The 21,998-nt window shown below is 50.4% G+C and overlaps 4 protein-coding genes across 4 annotated transcripts; 3 read left to right on the top strand and 1 right to left on the bottom strand.

Annotated features, from left to right (window-relative positions):
- Positions 1-1,451: 1,451 nt before the first annotated feature.
- PFLUO_LOCUS9599 (uncharacterized protein) lies at positions 1,452-3,464 on the top strand (the record flags this gene model as incomplete). Its single annotated transcript, XM_073787442.1, has 6 exons — positions 1,452-1,471; positions 1,529-1,667; positions 1,721-2,169; positions 2,230-2,785; positions 2,876-2,985; positions 3,047-3,464. The coding sequence occupies 6 exons, from the start codon at positions 1,452-1,454 to the stop codon at positions 3,462-3,464; spliced, it is 1,692 nt and encodes a 563-aa protein (XP_073643598.1).
- Positions 3,465-3,664: 200 nt separating this feature from the next.
- On the bottom strand, positions 3,665-5,005 carry PFLUO_LOCUS9598 (uncharacterized protein; the record flags this gene model as incomplete). The annotated part of the gene is made up of 3 exons (XM_073787441.1): positions 3,665-4,325; positions 4,377-4,642; positions 4,709-5,005. 3 exons carry the CDS (start codon positions 5,003-5,005, stop codon positions 3,665-3,667), a joined length of 1,224 nt encoding a protein of 407 aa, XP_073643597.1.
- Positions 5,006-5,980: 975 nt separating this feature from the next.
- PFLUO_LOCUS9597 (uncharacterized protein) lies at positions 5,981-7,598 on the top strand (the record flags this gene model as incomplete). The annotated part of the gene is made up of 2 exons (XM_073787440.1): positions 5,981-6,594; positions 6,644-7,598. 2 exons carry the CDS (start codon positions 5,981-5,983, stop codon positions 7,596-7,598), a joined length of 1,569 nt encoding a protein of 522 aa, XP_073643596.1.
- Positions 7,599-8,838: 1,240 nt separating this feature from the next.
- PFLUO_LOCUS9596 (putative Hybrid PKS-NRPS biosynthetic cluster) lies at positions 8,839-21,142 on the top strand (the record flags this gene model as incomplete). The annotated part of the gene is made up of 7 exons (XM_073787439.1): positions 8,839-9,796; positions 9,862-12,943; positions 12,998-13,218; positions 13,270-15,490; positions 15,550-16,241; positions 16,292-17,974; positions 18,210-21,142. 7 exons carry the CDS (start codon positions 8,839-8,841, stop codon positions 21,140-21,142), a joined length of 11,790 nt encoding a protein of 3,929 aa, XP_073643595.1.
- Between the last annotated feature and the right edge of the window lie 856 nt (positions 21,143-21,998).

The raw sequence follows: 21,998 nt of genomic DNA, 5'->3' as shown, positions 1-21,998 counted from the left end.
CCTCAGTCAGCGTTCGCCAGATTTAACACGGGGAAAGTCGCGACGGAAATTGGGGCTGTGGTGTTGTTGATGGAAGACGGAGAAGAAGGACCGCCAGTCTCGTCCAGTCCAGTCCCGTTTGGAGGGAAACATTTGGGGGTCCACGTGATGAGGCTCTTTCCCTGGCATGATGGGTGGTACCTTTGTGCAGCAGGCTGGGTCTCGGGCGGGACCCAGGGGAGAGTATACCGCTTGTGTTGATGATGATGATGATGATAGCGTCGAGGTACCAGTACGTGCGCCATGGAGCCAAGCCTCAGCTGATAGAGAGAACCGATCAGCCCAGGACATTGGGCTCCATACTCCCAATAAGAACTCCCTTGATCCCACTATGACCGTTTGAACCCCCACATTTTCTTCTCCGCTCCAGCCATTCCGTCATCCGGTCCATGGATCCCGCCATCAACACAACGGCTGGCCGACCGCCCGCTCGGTGCTGCCGACCACCCGGGTCTACGCGGTTCTCCCTCCTCATCCATGCGTCCTAGACCGCACCATCTCCACGAATTGATAACAGAACACTCTGATTCCCATGGGCTCGGATAATCCAAAACCATCCCGCTCGCGATTTGGTGAGTGGCTCACTGGGTCGGGGCCGACTATCTCCAGGCTAACATGCGTTGACAGGCTGTCGAACCTGTCGTGCCCGTAAAGTAAGATTCCAGCACCTCTTCTTCTTTCCGGCTAGATCCAGAGTCCTAAAAGCATGTAATTTGGTACCGCAGGTTAAGTGCGATGAACGACCGGGCGAGTGTGGAAATTGTGTCCGACTGCGCTTGGTCTGCTCGGGCTACCCGACCTCGCCGACAGCGCGAGCACGGGGGGAGGTGACGGACCGAATCGACAAGTCGAAACGAAAACGAACCTACCGTTCTTGTATGGCTTGTCGCTCGTCAAAAACAAAATGTTCCGGCGAACGACCAACGTGCCGTCGCTGTCAGAACAAGGGGCTACCATGCAACTTCGCCGAGTCCTCGCAACCCACCTGGGTCCAGCGGATCGAGGAAATCGAAAAGGCCAACAACGAGTCTCCCTCTATACTCACTTCAGTCCAGAGGACTTCACCGAGCAGCCCAGTCTCGACGGCTGCCTCTCAGCCTGTTGACCAACACCCTCGGGGATCGCACGGTTCATCTCCTCGCGAACCCGTTGCGGTGGATAGCATTCAACCCTCATTACCATCTCTCGAATGGTACGGCTCATGGCGTTTTCGGTGTGACATCCTGCTGACACAGAACAGGCTGACTGCTCGGCATCTGCCCAGTTCATGGAAAACAGGGCTTTTAGTGGAGGAATATTTCAACAATATCCACCCTCTACGCTGCTTTGCTTTTATTCATAAACCATCCTTTCTCCGGCGCTTAGACGGGGAACTCTCCGTCAAATATCAGACCCACGCCTTGTTGCACATTATGTGTGCCTTGGGTGCGCAGTAAGACCATGAATGATTTGGTGGAAAGGGTACCGTTGCTGACAGGATTTGCGACAGGTTCTATGCACTTGCCTACAGTGAAACGGTCGCCCGTCTCCCGTCAAAATTTGTCCTGCTCGCAGGGGCCGAATGGGCCAAGATCTCGCAGCGACTGATCCTTGAGGCTATAGACACGGTCACCATCGAGAATCTAATGGTTAGTACACCTCATAAAGTTTAAACCGGGGGTGTTGTCTAAATAATTGCTAGGCTGCCGTTCTGCTTCATGACTATGCAGTCCGCATGGGCAACTTTGCCAACGCATTCATGCTGAGTGGACTCATCACTCGCATGACGCAGGCCCTTCAAATCAACCTGGAATACAATACAGACCTGCTCTGTCAGGACGCTGAAACCGGTCTATCGGCTACAGACAAAGAGTCTCGACGACGGTTGATGTGGAGCTGCTACGTGATGGACGCACTCGTGGGGAGTGGTGTGGACCAGCTCACTCTGGTGGAAGAACGAGATATGAAGATCCAACTGCCCTGCAACGAACGAAATTTTCTCCAGCAACGGCCATGTCTTACCGAAACATTAGAGCCTGGAAATTGGCTGAAATTCATTCCTGGAGAATTGAACACAGACACTATTCTACCTAACATGGGCATCATGGCCTATTTCATCCGCCACATATCCATTCGCAAAAGAGTTCTGCGGTATACCATGCTCCTTTCGATGTTATTTGAAGATATGCAATATTGATAACTGTTATTCAGGTACATTAAACACCTCGGCGATGCCAAGGTTCCGTGGGACCCGGACTCGGAATTCGCGATGCTAGATGCCGATTGCCGCGCGTGGTACGAGTCTCTTCCAGCCAGTCTACAATTCATGCCGGATGCAATCTATATTCGAAAAGACTCCTCTCAGCTGGGGGCTCTCTGCGTGCTCCATTGCGCCCACTACCAAACGATATGCGATCTGTATCGCCTAGGAGCCCCCGCCCTTTACAAACTTCGGGCTGCTTTTGATTTCCCACCAGAACAACAGGATTTTCTGCATCATTTGCAACAAGTTCTCTTTGACGCAGCGAGGACTCTGGCGTCAATCATTGGCGAGACTATGCGTCACGACTCCCGGATACTGGCGGATTCGTGGTTGCCGACCATTGCTTACGATAGTTGTCGGATCATGGTCTACCACTTGACTCAAATCCTAGACCCTCGAATCGAAAGTACCAGATTAATGATGAGAGAAACAGTCCCACTACTGCAAAGCAACATAGCAGCTTTAAAAGTGATGGGGAACGTGAGCGGTATAGCGGAATCGCTGGTGTGTTCTCACGCGTTCTTTCAAATGTCTACTTTATTCGAGTTTGGGTTTGTGGGATAGTTTCTAACACCAGAATCTTTATCACGATAGTGTTCCGCAGCAGAGACTATGCTCAACAGATCCAGGATTGAATCCGAAGCGATCTCACAGAATATCGTCCCCGATGACCCATACCCGGCTCAAGAGGGGGATGATCCAAGGTACGAGATCATCATGACTGATTGAAAAATATCTGAGCACTTACTTGAGTGTTAAATCTAGAGAAAGCCTCCCCGGCACCCCCGTTCAAAGCGCCCCGGACTACGTACTCAATCCGCTATCTATATTTCGGATGGCTCGCAAGTCTATTCCGGAGCGACATGCGCCCGAAAAGACTGGCACTTCCTCCGCGCCGAACAGTGCGCTCCCGGAGTCTAATGCTGATCCGGATTATACACGCGAAGGTTCCATCGAAGGCGGATGTCGGCGAAGCGTCTCAAATGCACCTGAATTTGGTCAAGCAAGTCTTGAAGAGCTCCAGACTCTCTTCATGTCGGATCTGGGATGGGCGTGGCAACCGGCTGAAACTGCAGTTGGATCGGGAATCGAGGCAGCTGGTCTGCTTCCGTGGGCGGGAGGATATCAGGTCACCCAGGCGGAGCCATGGCTACCGGTATTCCCGTTTGCACAGCAGGACTAACTGCATTGCATTTCACGAGGCCCTTGGTGTTTGATGGGTCAAGGCATGATCATGACGGTTTGGAAGCAGGAACGTTTCACCATGCCGGTGTGAATTCTAGAAGATATGCAAGCTTAAAGATGGTATTGTTTGTTCAGCAAAATTTGCCTAGCAAAATAGTATATTTAACTCGTTGGTTTTTCTTCAAATTATTGGAGCCCTTACTCGGCATCCAAAGGACACACAGGCGGCGTGTCATTGACCTGGATTCCACCGCGCTTCTTCTCTAAGCTGTCCTTGTATGGAAGCTTCCAGCCACCTTCAGACTCTGGCGCAGACAGCCAGAGTCTCATCAGATGTCGGCGTCGGGCCGGCCGGCCATTCTCATCTACGGCACCCGGGGGATGATCCGTGTACGCCGTTCGGGCATGAAACACCTGAGAGTTGCTTAGGAACTGGATGTCGCCAGGGGCAAGGATCATATGAAGGGCCAGTTCGCCACAGGTCTTTTCGAAAACCTCCATAGCATACTTCTGCTGCTCCGACAATGCCGGGATGGATGCATTGGGCCCGGAGTTGAAGCGGGCAAGCGAGGTCACGTTCATGGGATCAAACCGTGCATAGACACGCGGGTTCGAACTACGATCATTCTCGAGATAGAAGATACTGCCTCGAATCCAGCCTTCTTCGCCCTCGCTCACCTCGCCCTTGCGATCGAAGTACCAGTTGGGCTCACACAATGTTTGAACGACGTCAGGATGTCTTTCCTGCAGCACGTTGAAAAGGTGGTGTGTGGACGCAATATCTGATTCGCCTCCCGACATGGATTTCGCAATGCAGAGAAGGCCAACGAGGTCCGACCCATCTGTGTGGAAGTATTGCCTGGTCGCTGGTCAGCGTCAACATTCCTTGTAAATTCATGTCTCTACATACCGAGCATTTGTACGGTAGATCCGCACTCTGTCAGACTTGGTCGGGTCCTCTCCCAAATCTTTGACATGGCCAAGAACATGGCCCTTTCCATTTTGGCTCACAAAGTACCCGAGATAGGTACCCAGGCCCATGTATGCAGTGGCACTTTTTTGAAGGTCCCATTCCACGACAGGAAGGCCACGGAACAAACAGAAGCCTTTCCCGTCCAGCAGATCCTTCCGCAGCTCTTCAAGCCGGGTTGAGAATTTGGGAAGCGGAAAGTTACTCTGCGGGACTCATTTAGTGTTTCAGTTCCCAATCACAGGGTAGCTAAGAAGGCCCATCAATCATACCTTGGTGATACCAGTCAGAGGCGTACCGTCAGTGATGAAGGTATCAGCCGCCGCACCGATTTCTGCAATCTCCTCGGCGCTGAATTCATGGGTCCAGAGCTCGGGATTGTTGCGATAGTCTTCGGCTTTCCACGCCGTAGGTCCCGTCTGCACCTTGGGAAATTCGGAGTACGGGCGAACTTGAGAATACACGGGGGGTTGTTGTCCCGTGGTCTTGAGACCGTCTGGGAAGACGGACTGCCTGACGCCAGTCGAGGAAGAGTGCGTGGCATCCGTGTCAACCAGTCCGGGCGCCATGATTGCAGTATGTGCAATGAGCAAATTGAAATAATTCGGGGTGTCTCTATGTGAAGGCGGAAGACCACTTGTAGAATGAACTGGAAAATCAAGTACACGAGCGACTATGGTCTTGATATAGGGGTCTCGATTTCTCGATCAAGACTGTTTCGCCCCGCATCGGGTTGTCGGATCGATCGGGTGCGGACTGTCGGGCCATCAACACGACACGCAACTGGGAGCTAAAATGATCAATTCTGGGGCCGATTTTAAGGCTTAGCGCTGTATGGCTGGTCGAAATTAATGTCAGGCCGAAGTCAACCATGCCGTGTCGCCTAGTATTTTGCGCCTCAAAATTGGACGCGCACTTACAGCATGATCCGCAGAAGGCTTGAGGCCGGTAAGCCGTTTATGGGTCTCGATAGCATCATCAACTTTGCTTCTTGTCTGTTCTGGCTGGGATTTATGTCTTGTTGTAATAAATGCAATCATAGTTTTGCGACATCTGCTCACCGATCGTTACATGGTGGTGGAAATATATATCTTCTAGGTCTAGGTTACCCTGGGCTTACTAACCTACCACTGGCTCTAGGAGGCCCCAATTAACCAACAGATATGTCGTGGATAAGCAGCTTGTTTTCTTTTTGGTCGGAGATACTGTCAACCGCGCCCACGAATACTAGCAGTTTCAACCCCTTTCTACAGAACCCTTCACCGTGGCTTAGTAACGAACCTCTAGTCCCCAACCTTAATTCCTGCCCCCCACGCCCATCATCAGTCTCGGTTTCCCTCGGCTGTGGCTTCTGACGATGATGGACACTGCGATTGTCCGACCGTGGATGTCGCCCGGGGTGCACCAAACCCGTTTCGTCTAGACTCGTGGGGGATATGCGGAGGCGGGAGCTGTGGGGGGATCGTGGGGGTCGTCTGTGATCCCTACATTAAAGCTGCTGTGCTTTCCGTGGCTCCCTCCTTCTTCTACCCCGGACGCCCGCCATGTCCAAACCAGAAGTTGCTCACGACGATACCCCGAATCTGCCCAAAGATGTGCCCGTCGACCCGGGTATCCAGCGGGTCCCCTTGACGGACGAGGACAGCAAGCGCATTCGGCGCAAGACCGACCAGACGATTCTGGTCGTGTTGATTTGGGTCTATTTCCTGCAAATTCTGGACAAGTCCGTCCTTGGCTACGGTGCTACCTTTGGCCTGCAGGAGGATACAGGCCTCACGGGCAATCAGTACTCGTTGGTCGGGTCCATCGCCCCCATCGCCCAGCTAGCCTGGCAGCCCTTCTCCTCTTTTCTGATCGTCAAGGTACCACACAAGATCTTGATGCCCGTGCTGTGCCTCGGATGGGGCATTGCCCAGACGTGCATGGCTGCGTGCCACAACTTTGGCTCTCTGATGGCCACACGTTTCTTCCTAGGGCTGTTCGAGGCGGGATGCTTGCCTTTATTTAGCATTATCACGAGCCAGTGGTACCGCCGTGCAGAACAACCTGTGCGCATTGCCGCCTGGTACAGCACTAATGGACTGGCAACGATCGTCGCGGCCGCTCTGTCCTACGGCCTGGGACACATCCAATCCGACCTGTTGATGTCCTGGCAAATGTACGTGCTGTGTTCCTAAACGATGAAAGATGATCTCACGCGACTATAGCATCTTTCTTTTTGTGGGCTTGGTGACCGTCGTGTCCGCCCCGTTTGTCTACTGGCGCCTGGATAATGATATCACGTCGGCCCGGTTCTTCACGGAAGAGGAGAAAAGCCAGGCCCGGGAGCGCCTGCGTGCCAACCAGACCGGAACCGGAAGCCGCGAGTTCAAGCCCAGCCATGCCCTGGAGGCGGTATTGGAACCCAAGACCTATCTTTGGATTGGAATGGCGATGCTCCTTAACATCGGTGCCAGCGTCACGAATACCTTCGGCCCGCTTATCCTGGACGGGTTGGGCTATGATGCGTACACCACCAGCTTATTGAACATACCATTTGGGGCATTGCAGTTTATCATCATCTTGCTGGCGAGTTATCTCGCACAGGCTGCTCGACTGAAAGGAGTCATTTTGGCCGCTTTTATGCTGCCTGTGGTGGCCGGCCTAGCCATATTGTATGCGGTTGTCCGGACCAAGTCTGTGCAGGGCGCCCTGCTGGCGGGCTATTACCTGCTTGCGTTCCTCTTCGGAGGTAACCCGCTAATCGTGACATGGATCGTGGGAAACACGGCTGGAAGCACGAAGACATCCATTGCCATGAGTTTGTACAATGCTGCTACCTCGGCAGGAAATATTGTTGGCCCGTTACTCTTTAGCAAGAAAGACGCGCCTTCGTATCACCCGGGCCTGCGCGCTTGCCTGGGCATCTTTTGCGCTCTGGCCGCCATCGTGCTCATCCAATGGGCTAACCTGGTCTTTTTGAATCAACAGCAGGCCCGCCGCCGCGTCCAAAATGGCAAGAAAGCAGTGATGGTGGACCATTCCATGCAAAACCATTATCATGAAATCGAGGAGGGTAATGTAGAGGATGACGAGACTGGGCATGAGACCGCCAATGTAGGCGATAATGCGTTTCTGGATCTCACCGACCGAGAGAATGATGAATTTGTGTATATCTATTGAGTAGCTATTTACTAGCATTGAGTTTACCGACGAGTTTGGCATTGACCCGACAAGTGGTACATTTTTGGGATCTTAGTAGTCTCTCGAATCCCATTAGCCTACCGTTCTCTTTTTGTTTGGCTGTGCAACAACTGGTGCTGGACGCGATGCACTGGTCCATTCGGTAAGGAACCCTGCTTTTCGGCCAAATGGCATACGTTTGACGAGATCTTGTGGACTCTTTCAAGCACGGGAGAACCCTTGTGCCATGTAACTTACCTCAGAGGCAATCCATGCCTTTTCGAGACTCGAGAACAAAAAATCGGAACAAAACGCGCCTCCAACAACAACACCCTTGTCCGCGCAAATAGTCCCGTGGGCCCGTCCGAACCAAAACCTGCAGACGGATCGGAGACCAGGATCAGGGATTATTGCCAAGCGAGGCTGCTTAAGCGAACATCCCCATAAACGCCGCTAGACCCTTCATCATGACTGGCATGCTCATCGCCAGGGCGCGCGTTGCTTATTTTGCTGGCTGACGCGCATCGCGGGCCGTGCGCCATCCCCGAGCAGCCGGCCATCATCGGGGCTGGAGGGTAAAGTGATCATGTATGCTCATGCTGGCAAAGGAGGTTCAAGTTCCATGAAACTTCTAGAAAAGCAGAATGGAGCGATGAAACCATGCTAACCGAGCCGCGAACTAGTGACGAACAGAGACATTATCGATTCGAAATTGGCCTGTCAAGCACGTATTCTTCAAATGTCCTGCCGGGCTGGGACCTCATATACTCGACAAGATCTACTTTCGGAGTCGGACTCGGTCCTCTGGAACTGAACTAGTTCTAAGAAGAACCACATCAGTCTTTGACCCCTGGATGGGTCTCGTGGCGATCGGTCTAGACCGCGAAAAACGGCAGATGTTGTGGCAAGCAAAGCAGGAACCGTCTTGACTCACATGGCGGGTTTCTGGTTTGGCTGACGGCTTACATTGTGATTCGTCTAGTTTCGCATCATCTGCCAGGGGCAAACCGTCGGAGTCGGGTTGAACCGAGCGCAATGGCGAGCTGACAAGAACCTCAATGTCCGAACGATCGCAAATAGAGGACTTTGTCGGTAGCTTGATATGTACCTCGCAACATCGCAGCGAAAGTTGCAGTGCAGTTTCTCGTGCGGTTATCTAGAATTGATACTCTTTAGATTTCATTCACATATCCAAGCTCTTTGTTGGTTGCACTAGCTGCGTGAAACCTCAAAAGTATTCATGATGGCTGCAACTGAGCCCATCGCCATCGTGGGAAGCGCATGCCGGTTTCCTGGCGATGCGATCTCACCATCCAAACTGTGGGACTTGCTCAAAGACCCACGAGATGTTTTGACTGAAATCCCTGAAAGTCGCTTTAACACCAAGGCATTCTTCCATCCGGACGGCCTCCACCATGGCACCACCAACGTCCGCCACTCCTATGTGTTGTCTGAGGATCACCGCTTGTTCGACGCGCAATTCTTTGGGACCAAACCTGTTGAGGCGAATTCGATTGATCCACAACAGCGCCTGTTGCTGGAAACTGTCTATGAATGCTTGGAATCAGCTGGCATCCCAATGGAGCGCTTACAAGGCTCCGACACGGGAGTTTACGTTGGCTTGATGACGAACGACTATGCGGACATTCTGGGACGAGATGTCCAAAGTCTCCCGACATACTTTGCATCAGGGACAGCACGGAGCATTCTCTCAAACCGGATCTCCTATTTCTTTGACTGGCATGGGCCCTCCATGACCATCGACACAGCCTGCTCATCCAGTTTAATTGCACTACACCAAGCAGTTCAGAGCCTACGAAGTGGCGAAAGTAGCGTGGCAGTGGCAGCAGGAACAAATCTCCTACTAGGCCCTGAGCAGTACGTTGCGGAGAGCAAGCTGAAGATGCTTTCGCCCAACGGCCGCTCTCGCATGTGGGATAAGGACGCGGATGGCTATGCACGCGGTGACGGGATTGCGGCCGTGATTCTCAAGACATTGAGTGCAGCGCTAGCAGATGGCGATCACATCGAGTGTCTCATAAGAGAGACCGGTACAAACCAGGACGGACGTACGAAAGGAATCACTATGCCCAATCCAGTGGCCCAAGCCGAGCTTATTAGAACGACATACGCCAGAGCGGGCCTCGATCTTTCGAAGCTCAGTGACCGCCCACAGTACTTCGAAGCCCATGGGACCGGTGAGTGACGGGGGACGTAACAATGCCCTAAATATCGGGCATAGATTTGCTGCTGACGGCAATAGGAACGCCGGCGGGCGACCCCGTTGAGGCAGAAGCGATCAGCACCGCATTTTTTGGCCCATCCGCAAACTACTACCGACGGCCCGGACAGGAACACCCATTATACGTTGGCTCAATAAAGACCGTCATCGGGCATACTGAAGGCACGGCTGGCCTCGCGGCTGTCCTAAAGGCATCACTGGCATTACAACGCGGAATCATCCCACCAAATCTCCTGTTGAACGAGCTGAGCTCGACTGTCCGGCCGTTTTACAACGACCTTGAAATCCTCAAATCCGCCCAAGATTGGCCTCAACTTCCAAGCGGAGTACCTCGCCGTGCCAGTGTGAACAGCTTCGGTTTTGGTGGAGCCAATGCTCACGCCATTCTGGAAACATTCGACCCAAATATATCATTGAATGTGCTGCCTTCCCCAGAGGCTGTGAATATGTTGCCGTTTAACTTCTCTGCGGCCTCGGAAAAGTCGCTTATTTCAGCCATGGCATCTTACTCAGAGTACCTTAAAATGCATCAGGATGTGAATCTGCGAGATCTTTCATGGACACTGAACTGTCGCCGGTCAACACTGCCAGTTCGCCTTTCTGTCTCAGCATCGACAGTGGAGGATTTGGTAGCAAGGCTTGACAAAGCCACGCAGTCATCGCCTGAAATCTCGACTGGCACTCAAACTTCGAGTGTTCACAAGCCGAAGCTGCTCGGCATTTTTACCGGACAGGGTGCACAATGGGCTCGAATGGGTGCAGAGCTACTGGTCAGCTCTCCTTTGGCTATTAATTGTGTCTCGCGGTTGGAAAAATCTTTGCAAGAGCTTCCAGATGAGCATCGCCCTTCTTGGTCTTTGAAAGTGGAGCTTCTCAAGGATGCCACCTCCTCTCAAATTGGGAAAGGTGAGTTTTCTCAGCCCTTGTGCACCGCGATTCAAATTGTGCTAGTGGAACTTCTTCGCGCGGCGAACATCCAATTTCACGCTGTTGTGGGCCATTCGTCGGGGGAGATTGCTGCAGCTTTTGCTGCAAACTACATCAGCGCCGAGGATGCTATCCGAATTGCATACTATCGTGGCTGGTCATTACAGTATTCCGGAGCCCATAATGCCGTCCAGGGTGCCATGATGGTTGCTGGCACGTCTTTCGAAGATGCTAAAGAGCTCTGCGAAATTCCCACACTCGATAAACGTGTATGCGTTGCTTGCAGCAACTCTCCTACCAATGTCACGCTCTCCGGAGATGCAGACGCTATCGACGAGGTCATAGAGATCTTTCAAGACGAGAAGAAGTTCAATCGTCGGCTCAAAGTGGACAAGGCATACCACTCTCATCACATGATGCCTTGTACTGGCCCTTACATCGATGCCATTCGGAAGTGCGGCATGCGCATTCAACCTCGTCCCAATGGCAGCGCCACCTGGATATCCAGTGTCTATGTCGATGACATTGAAAACGTCAGGGAGAAACTTATCGACACATACTGGAGCAACAACATGGTGAGCCCAGTGCTGTTCTCCCAAGCAATTTCTTACGCGGTTGGCGCAGCTGGTCCCTTTGATATGGCGTTGGAGATTGGGCCCCATCCGGCACTACAGGGACCTGTAAAGGAAACAGTTCAAGAGATCTCCGGCAACACAATACATTACTCGGGAACTTTGAGTCGGAATAAAAACGATCGTGAGGTGTTTGCCTCTTCTCTTGGATCCTTGTGGGCGACGCTTGGAGAGAATGCAGTGGACTTTTCAAGCTTTGACCGCAAAGCGGGTGGTACTGCCGATGCCCCTAAGCTAATAAAGGGGCTTCCTTCCTATTGCTGGGACCATGACCGCGTCTACTGGCATGAGTCTCGTTTATCAACTGCGTTTCGAGCAGGACAAGAGGAATTCCATTACCTGCTAGGCATCAGATGCCCTGATGGGACAATTGATCAACTGCGTTGGCGCAACTATCTCAATCCTCGAGAAATTCCATGGCTCGCAGACCATAAAGTTCAGGGACAACTGGTCTTTCCCGCGGCAGGCTATATATCTGCGGCGGTTGAATGTATTATTCAGCAATACGCCCTGGAATCAGTCCAGTTGATCGAATTCCACGATGTAGTTATTGGACAAGCTTTGGTGCTCGAGGAGAATACCGGGGTTGAGACTGTCTTTGACCTCAAAGTTACCGAGCGCAGAAGCGATTGTGTCAAAGCAACATTCTCATGTCACTCCGCTGCAAACAAAGCATCCTCTCTGGCGCTTCATGCGTCTGCACAAATACAAATTTTCCTTGGCAATCCAAAGCAAGATGTGCTCCCTCCTCGAAAGGGCACCTATGATCGCTTCCTGGACCTAGAATCCGACCGATTCTACCAGTCAGTCTCACATCTGGGGTTCAGTTATACAGGTCCTTTCCAAGCGCTCTCTGACTTGAGCAGAAAAATGGACGAAGCGACTGGGTTGGTCGCTGTCCCGACTGCAGACCAGAACGAACCTCCTTTGCTCATCCACCCAGCTTCACTGGATGGCGCCATTCAATCCATTATGTTAGCCTATTGTTTTCCTGGTGACGGAAGATTGCGCACTATTTATTTGCCTACCAAGATTGACTGTGTGCGAATCAACCCCTCTGGTTGGGTGAAACTCGGGGGTCCCGGAGCAAGTCTTCCATTCCACTCCTTGGTAGGATCTGCAAAATTCTCTGAGTTATCGGGTGATGTAAACCTTTTTTCTGCGGATGGAGACACCATTCTTCAACTTCAAGGACTTCATACCACGCCAATCAGCCCTCTCACGGCTGCCAGCGATGTTCTCCTTTTTACGGAGATGACTTGGGGAAATGAAATCCCGAGGGCAAGTGCCTTTGATCCAGGCAGGGACTGGTTCCAAGAAAGCTTCACACTGGCCATGGACTTGGAACGATTGGCACACTTCTATTTAAAAAGTCTCGACCTCTCTATAACACAAACAGAGCGTGCTGGAGCCGCATGGCACCACGCTCACATGCTGTCAAATGTCGAGCATTGCCTGTCCTTGGTCAAATCAGGATATCATCCTTTTGCTAAATCTCAGTGGGCGAATGATACAAAGGAAGATGTGTATCCGATTCTGAGCCGGTAAGAACCTGGCCGCTCCTCAAAATATTGCGCTCTGAGTTCTGACCGTAGTAGATATCCCGAATCTATTGATGTCAAAATTATTCATGCTGTCGGAGAGGACTTTCCTTCAGTTATTCGCGGAGAGAAGAACATTCTGGACGTACTAACACAGGAAAACATGCTGAACGAATTTTACGCTAACACACTTGGGATCCAACATTATCTCAAGGAAATGGCTCAAATCGCTGGTCAAATCAGCTATCGCTACCCGCACATGAATGTACTGGAAATCGGTCAGTCGAACCAAAATACCAAATGCGCATCTATACTGACACAAATTTCAGGAGCCGGCGCCGGCAACACAGCCAATTTCATTCTAAACGAGATGAACACTGATTTCGCTTCCTATACATATACTGACATATCAAATGGGCTTTTCGACGACGCGCAGGAGAGATTCAGCGACCGTTCGTCGAAGATGACCTTCAAAGTGTTAGACATTGAGAAGGACGTCATGGAGCAGGGCTATACAGAGGAATCCTTCGATCTGATAATAGCCTCTCTGGCGCTCTATGCCACCAAGCAGCTTGAAGACACGTTGTCCAACGTTCGCCGCCTTCTTAAACCTGGCGGATATCTGCTCCTACTCGAGCCGACCAACCCGGACGTTATGCACTTAGGTCTCGTCCTTGGGGGGGTCCCTGGCTGGTGGCTGGGCTACGACGAAGGCCGTAAGAAGTCACCATTGGTTTCAATTGAAGCATGGGAGGAATTGATGAGAAAGTCCGGTTTCTCCGGAATTGATGCGATATCTCCACAGCATCCAAAATCACCGATACCATTTTCGGTGATGGCCTGTCAAGCAGTTGACAATCGGGTCCATTTTGTGCGAGAACCATTGTCGCTGGAGCACCAGCCTCTGGGTTTGGAAACATTGACCATTATTGGGGGCAAGACAAGTGAAACTTCTGTCATTGTTGAGGACATCAAAAAAGCAGTAGCTCGACATTATAACTACATTCACGACATCCCTTCGCTCATCGACCTGATTCCTTTCGATTTGCCTTTCATGGGAACTGTGGTTAGCTTGGTTGAACTGGATGAACCAATGTTCAAGAACATGTCATCAGAGAAGGTGAAGTCGTTCCAAGAGTTGTTCAAGCAGAGCAAGAACATCGTTTGGGTCACATATGGTGCACAGGGCGACAACCCATATGCCAATATGTTTGCTGGTGTCCAGAGAACATTGGTCTCAGAAATGGATCACCTCCACATCCAACGCCTCAACTTTCATTCGCTGATGGAGGCGAATGGACGACTCATAGCTCAAAAGCTTTTGCTACTTGAGATTGCCGACACTTGGAGTCAGAATGGTGAGCGTGGCAGACTTTTGTGGTACGATGAACCAGAGCTTGCGTTCAAGGATGGAAACTTTCTGGTTCCACGATTTCGCCTGAACCAGAGAAGGAACGACAGGTATAACTCCTCCCGGCGCTCTATAGTCAAACAGGTTGATCGTGAGACCTCGTCGGTATCTATTCGATGGTCCAGACTTGGGTACCGAATTGTCGAAAACAACACCAGGGATAAAGTGTCGTATCCGGACTGCATACACGTAAGGGTGACACACTCCCTCCTACGTGCTGTGAAGATTGCGGACGGCACAAGTGTGTTTCTTGTGTTTGGGACAGCTTCTCAAACTGGCGAGCATGTCATCGGAGCATCAGATTCGCTGAATTCTCTCGTCCGTGTCCCATCTACCTGGGTTGTCCGTTGCGGGCCATCTGCGGAACGTGGAATTCAGTCTACAATTGGCCTGTATATCTATTTCCTGGTTTCATCCATGCTTGACAAAATTCCCCTAGGGAAGTCGCTGGTGGTTCTAGATCCGGACTTCTCATTTGCATCCATCCTAACTCAACGGGCCTCTGAGAAAGGCATCCAACTCGTGTTGCTGACAACAACAGACGAAGCCTGCATGCGGCCATGGGTTTACATTCATCCACGTGCCACAAACCGTGAGATATTGAAGGATTTGCCTTACGATGTTGCTCGTTTTGTCAATATTGGCGGCGACCAGGAGACAATGTCAATTATTAAGCAGTGTTTACCGGCCAATTGTGACATGCAAACTGAACAGTCACTCACAAGTGAAGTTCCGTACTCTGAATCTTATGAAGCCACTAGCAAAGTTGCTTCTCAGATCCAGGCGGCTTGGATGAGAATACAAAATGATCCGACACCCGTCAATGTCCTCCGATTTAGAAGGCTTTCCTTGAACGAGCTCACACAGAATGCTAAACTCCCAAATTCACAGGTTATAGTCGAATGGGGTGACAGCAAGCTCCCCGCCCAAGTTCAGCCCGCCAGTTTGCAGGTCCGGTTTGCAAATGACAAGACATACTGGCTAGTTGGATTGACTGGCGGACTTGGTCTTTCGCTGTGCCAATGGATGGCACTCCAAGGTACGCGATACATTGCACTTTCAAGCCGAAATCCAAAGGTTGATGACATGTGGCTGCGTCAAATGGCTGCTGGTGGTTGCACAATCCGGGTTTTCCACAAGTACGTTTATCCATTCTTCACTGACTCTTCTGCAATTACTGATCAAACATTTGAAATAGTGATATTACAGATCGCGAATCTGTACGTGCTACCTACCGCCATATTTGTGAGACAATGCCACCAATTGCAGGTGTCGCCCAAGGTGCTATGGTACTTCAAGACACAATGTTCCCCGACCTTGATCTCGACCGGCTTGAGAGAGTGCTTCGACCCAAAGTTGATGGCAGCATTTTACTTGACGAACTATTCTCAGAAAACACACTCGAATTTATGATCTTTTTTTCGTCCATGGCTGCAGCGACGGGTAACCCTGGCCAAGTCGCATACAACGCAGCTAACATGTTCATGGCCAGTCTGGCTGCTCAACGGAGAAAGCGCGGCTTGGCAGCTCATGCGATCAATATCGGTGCCGTTGTAGGTAATGGATACGTTACTAGGGAGCTCAACATGAGCCAGCAGAATTACCTCTATCGGGTCGGCCATGCCTGGATGTCTGAGCAAGACTTCCATGAAGTTTTTGCCGAAGGAGTTCTGTCTTGCACGGACCCATATGGCAACGCAGAGCTGTACAGTGGACTGAGAATTGATAACGATGAGTCCAAAAGCTGGGTGTCCAACCCTATGTTCCAACACTTGGTATTCAGATCAAGCAGTCTGCTCGCAGGGGGCAAGAAGGGTAGGGGTGGTGTCATCATCAAGGCTCAGCTTTTGGAAGCTATTTCTCGTCAGGAAATCATCCAAATCCTAGAAGGTGAAACTGGCCTCGATCAGATGAATATTACTGTCAGCTGACTATCGCAGATGGCTTTGTACTAAAGCTCCAATCGGCGTTGCAAGCCGATCCTGACAAGCCGATGTTGGATATGAGCCCTGACGAGCTAGGCATCGACTCTTTGGTGGCAGTTGATCTTCGCTCGTGGTTCTTGAAGGAACTAGGAGTGGACATGCCCGTGTTGAAAATCTTTAACGTTGTATCAATCCGAGAATTACTTGCCTCGGTCCCAGAGCTTCTCTCCGATGCCTTGATTCCCAACGTCGGCGATGATGCGAGGTCCTCAGAAAATTTACAAATGGACGATTCACTGGCTTTGGATGTCCAGAATAAAGGTCCAGGCTCCGCAAATGAAATGTCAGTAGATGGAACAGGTTCCTTGACAGTGGAGATTATAGAGTCTCTGAAGCTACGACCCCTGGACTCAGCCAAAGCTTACAGCGGTAGCTCCACTGCTTCTCTGCAAGCGGGAGACTCAAATTCAGAGGAGACCGAGGACCCGGCGTCATCAATATACACAGATGACTATGGATCGCCAATTGCCAATCGTACTGTTCAAAAAACTCTTCCCATGTCACTTGGTCAGTCACGCTTCTGGTTTTTGAAATTTTTCGTGGAAGACAAATCTGCGTTTAACAGTACAACGACAATTCGCTTAACTGGGCGTCTCCAGATTGATGCCTTCGCTAAGGCCATTGAATCGGTGGGCGAGCATCACGAGGCGCTGAGAACATTCTTCTTCACTGATAGAGAGAAGCGGCATATGCAAGGTATTTGGGCTACCTCAATTTTGCGTCTGGAACACGTCAAGATTATCGACGAAAATGAGGTCGACAAAGCCGCAACACAGATGAAAAGCCATGTGTTTGACCTCGAACAGGGAGAGATTCTTCGCGTTCAGCTTCTTTCCTTGTCACCAGAGCAGCATTGGCTAGTCTTTGGGTGTCATCACATTAACATGGATGGAATTAGTTTCGAGAATTTCTGGTCTGATGTTGAAAAGGCCTACCAAGGTGTCCCTCTATCCTCAGCTGTGCTCCAGTACCCGGACTTTACTCTTCGGCAATTACGCGAATATGAGACTGGCGTGTGGAACGATGATTTGGACTTCTGGCGCAAACAGTTTGTTGAATTGCCGCCCCCAATTCCTCTTCTCCCATTTTCTCGGCTTCACGTTCGTCCTGGTGTCTCACAGTTCGGGTCCCACATTGCGCTGGTCCGGCTTGAAGAAAACCTTTGCGCAAAGGTTGAACAGTGCTGTCGGGTGTTCAAGACGACACCATTTCACTTTTACCTTGCCATTTGGAAGATTCTGGTTCTCGGATATTTTGATATGGACAGTGTCTGTATTGGAGTCGGCGATGGTAACCGGACCGACAGCGACATTATCAACAGCATAGGACTTTTCCTCAATCTTCTTCCTATCCTGTTTGTGCGAAAGCCAGATCTGTCATTTGGAGAAGCTTTAAAGGATATCCGGTACGTGGCACAGACTGCATTCGCACACTCGCGCGTTCCATTCGACGTCATTCTGAACGAGTTATACGTCCCGAGATCCGCCTCCTACAGTCCTTTATTCCAGATATTTTTCAACTATCGACGAAAGATTAAGGAATCCAGAACATTCTGTGGGTGTCTTGCCGAGGGCGAACTGTTGGGCGCTGGCGAGACAGCGTATGACCTCAGTTTGGACGTTGTCGATGTCAACAACGGTGAGACCACGTTATGTCTTTCTGTACAGAAAGACCTGTACGATATGGAGCATGCAGATATTCTTGTTCGTAGTTATTGCACCCTTTTACGGTCTTTTGTTGAGAATCCAGCAACCCGAGTGAGCTGGTCTTCTTTGCATTCAAAAGAAGATGTTGAATTGGCAGTGTCGCTTGGTAGAGGCAAGTTAACCGCACTTTATTCCCACGGGCAGTAGTTTGTGCTAAATGTATACAGGCGTGGAAATGAGAAACCGATGGCCAGCAACTATCGTGCACCGTGTCGATGAAATTGCCCGTCTTTATGGAAGCCGCGTGGCCTTGAAAGATCAACAGAACCATGTCCTCACGTATTCTCAGATGCAAAATCGGGTGACCGTTATTGCAAATGAACTTCTCAACAATGGAGTCGGGCCTGGAACGCCAGTTGGAGTCTTTCAATCCCCAAATATAGACTGGATTTGCTCCTTGATGGCAATCCTTCGGGTTGGCGGGGCTTATATTCCATTGGACAAAAAGGTGGGTATGTATCGATTGACAATGATCACCAACAACTCACGCGTACGGGTGATCCTGGTTGATTCATCTACTAACTCGGAATTTTCACTTCTCAAATCTGATGCCGACCAGATAGATGTCTCCAGCCTGCGTGGTGCGGGCGTAAGCCCCGTGTCTGTCATGGCTGAATCCAAAGGAACCGCTGTCATCATGTACACCAGTGGGTCCACAGGCACTCCAAAGGCAATCAAGATTCACCACTTGGCTTGGGCGCATAGAATTCAAAGTGCAATTGATGAATGGAGACTTGCCGAAGGAGAAGAAACGATACTGCAACAGTCTGCCTATTCTTTTGATATGTCTCTAGCCCAAATATTTCTGTCGCTGTGTAACGCGGGGACACTTATCATTCCTTCCAGCTTGACTCGCAGTGATCCAGTTGCCATTTCGGCCTTGATAGCATCTGAAAATGTGACTGTTACGGTTGGGACGCCAGCAGAATACCTCGGGTGGCTTCAGCATGGACGCTTGGCGCTGAGACACTCTCAGCTGAGAACAACCATATCTGGGGGAGAAGCTTTGTCGAATGGGCTGATCCTACAATTTCAGTTGCTCGAAAAATCGGACTTGCGATTAATAAATGCTTACGGGCCCACGGAAACCACATTGGCCTCCAGTAGCGCCGAAGTTCCATATGCCCAGCTTGATGCAACTTCGGCCACAAACAACTTGCCTCTCTCCACCTCACCCAATTACTCCGTGTACATTCTTGATGGCGCCCTTAATCCTGTTCCTATCGGAATACCTGGTGAAGTGGTAATTGGTGGTGCTTGTGTCAGCCAGGGTTATCTCAACGAAACTGACACAAAGGCTCGCTTCTTGCAAGATGGACATGCCAGTCCATTCTTCCATGATCAAGGGTGGACAACAATTCATCGAACTGGGGACCGTGGGAAACTTTGCAAAGACGGCACTTTGGTTATCATGGGTCGTATTGAAGGTGACACTCAAATCAAGCTCGGTGGCATTCGAATGGACCTAGAAGATATCGAGGCCACCATTGTGCGTGCCGCCAGTGGGAAGATTGTTCAGGCTGTTGTTTCAGTTCGCACTCGGCCAGATCAGGAGCAGAGCAAGAAGTTTCTAGTCGCATTAGTGGTCCTCTGCGATGACAACCCATTTTCTCAACCGACTCAGTTCCTGCAACATCTGGTGGCAGAACTACCTGTGCCACAATACATGCGACCAGCAGCACTCATCCAAATTGACTGCATACCGCTGACGCATTCTGGAAAGATTGACAGACATGCAATCAATGAATTTCCTATCCCTCAGGTTACGCACCAGCAAGAGCATTATACAGAGCTTACCCCGTCAGAGCTTTCGCTGCGTCACCTGTGGCAGGAAGTGCTACCGCAAGGTCTTGTTAATCACTTCTCTATCGGCGCGACTTCGGACTTCTTTCATGTCGGAGGATCATCACTGGCATTGATTAATTTACAAGGCTTGATCAAAGACAGACTCGGAGTTTCTGTGCCTTTGTACCAATTGTTCGAGACAAGCACCCTCCACACTATGGCCTCGCGAATAGGAAGCCTGTCGTCTTCCATCTCTAATCTGACGGTGGACTGGGAAGAAGAGGTACAAATTAAACCTGACGTGGATCAAACCACACCGAGCTTTGAGGTTGCGAATGCCCCTCTGCTGGGTGTTAATATTGTAGTACTCACCGGTTCCACGGGCTTCCTCGGCAAGGAAATTCTTCGGCAGCTTATCGACGACGACCGAGTTATGCTGATACACTGCATTGCTGTTCGAAAGGACCAGTCTCAATTGCCCGAGATATTCTCTGATGACAAAGTGATTGTGCATCAAGGAGATCTGGGAGCATCGCAGCTTGGTCTTAGCGATTCTGAGGCATCATCTGTATTTTCTCAGGCCGACATAATCATTCACAACGGTGCCGATGTCTCTTTCATGAAGAGCTACCATACCCTCAAACTTATCAATGTTGCCTCAACTAAGGAGCTCGTGAAACTGGCCTTACCACGACGTGTCCCATTCCACTTCATTTCATCAGCAAGCGTCGCACGCCTTGCACACAAGGACAGTTTTGGTGAAATATCGGTTGCTCGATATCCTCCACCTCAAGTGCCTGATGATGGGTATACCGCTGCCAAATGGGTCAGTGAGGTGTATTTAGAGCGCGTCAACCGCCAGTTCGGTCTTCCAGTTTGGATTCATCGTCCATCTAGCGTGACAGGCCCAGATGCTCCGGAACTCGACCTGATGAGCAATCTCATGCGATACGTTCAAGAGACAAAGGCTATACCAGACTTGGGATCTTGGTCTGGCATGTTCGACTTCATATCGGTACAATCGGCGGCGAGTCAGATAATAAGGTCTGTGGATTCATCTACAGCACTTCAGCGACTTTCTGGAACCGTAAAGTATATCTACGAGTCTGGAGAGATTCAAATCGGGCAGGAAGAAGTGCAGTCGTTGATGGAGCTCGGAACAGGTGCTGCTTTTGAAGTGATTCCTGTTGAGAGTTGGGCTGAGCGCGCAGAGAAGGTGGGAATGAACAAGCTACTGGGGGTTTATTTACGCAGAGTCTCGGGCGGGCAGGTCTTGCTGCCGCGGTTGATTAAATACAGCGAGGAGGCTGGATGAAGAGCTCGAATGTACTCTCCGCAGGTGCCATGCAATCAAGTATGTGTGATTAATGCCAATGCCAATGCCAATAGGATCTAACAAAGATTCCGCGTCTCCCAACACTTTGAAAAATCACTCACTGCATATCATAATAGAAGCAGACTTAATATGATCAGCGTTCGTCAATTTAAAGATGTCGATATTGAGCTTCAGTTCGTCAATTTGAGTTAAATTCACTACGCACGGGATATTTTTATTATTTTGAATATCTTTGCCAGAATCATGAGATTGAATTGGTTCCGAGTCCTCTATATGCACCACAGGATTCCCTAGCCCTGAACATGAAATCTCGTCCAAGCTGAAATGGGCAGCATCGGGCTTACCTCGGCTTCTGCGACTTTGACAAACAGGATCTGTAGGATTGAACAGGTCATCAAATTTGCTACAATTTTGTAGTGACTATAAATGGAACACTATAAACCTTCCAAGATACGAACTTACACATGGCTTCACGCCCGGACCAGAGAATTGTGACAGGGTCCTGTTTTGACCATATCTTCTATGCATTCTGGACTGAATGTTCGGTTTGTATGCCTGTAAAAAGACACTTTTGGCCGTGAATCGTGAGATACGCTAATTTTCAAGGTCGTTAAATATTTGTTTCCTCCAGGGCTTAATTAAATTGTAAACAGTCAAAAAGCTGACAGTGCATTGTCATCCCTATGCTGACTTCCATTCCGTCCTACTGTCTGCACTGTAGCTTTTCAATCGGACGAAATTGACATCTCATCTTATTCAAGTCTGAAACCAGCCACGCCGGTTGAAATGACTTGAAGGGGCTATTAGCTGTACGGGAGATTCATTTCACAGCACG

This window comes from Penicillium psychrofluorescens, assembly GCF_964197705.1.
Source record: "Penicillium psychrofluorescens genome assembly, chromosome: 6".
Classification (NCBI taxonomy): domain Eukaryota; kingdom Fungi; phylum Ascomycota; class Eurotiomycetes; order Eurotiales; family Aspergillaceae; genus Penicillium; species Penicillium psychrofluorescens.
Note: the sequence above shows the minus strand (reverse complement) of the source record. Positions and strands in the feature narration are given on the sequence as shown.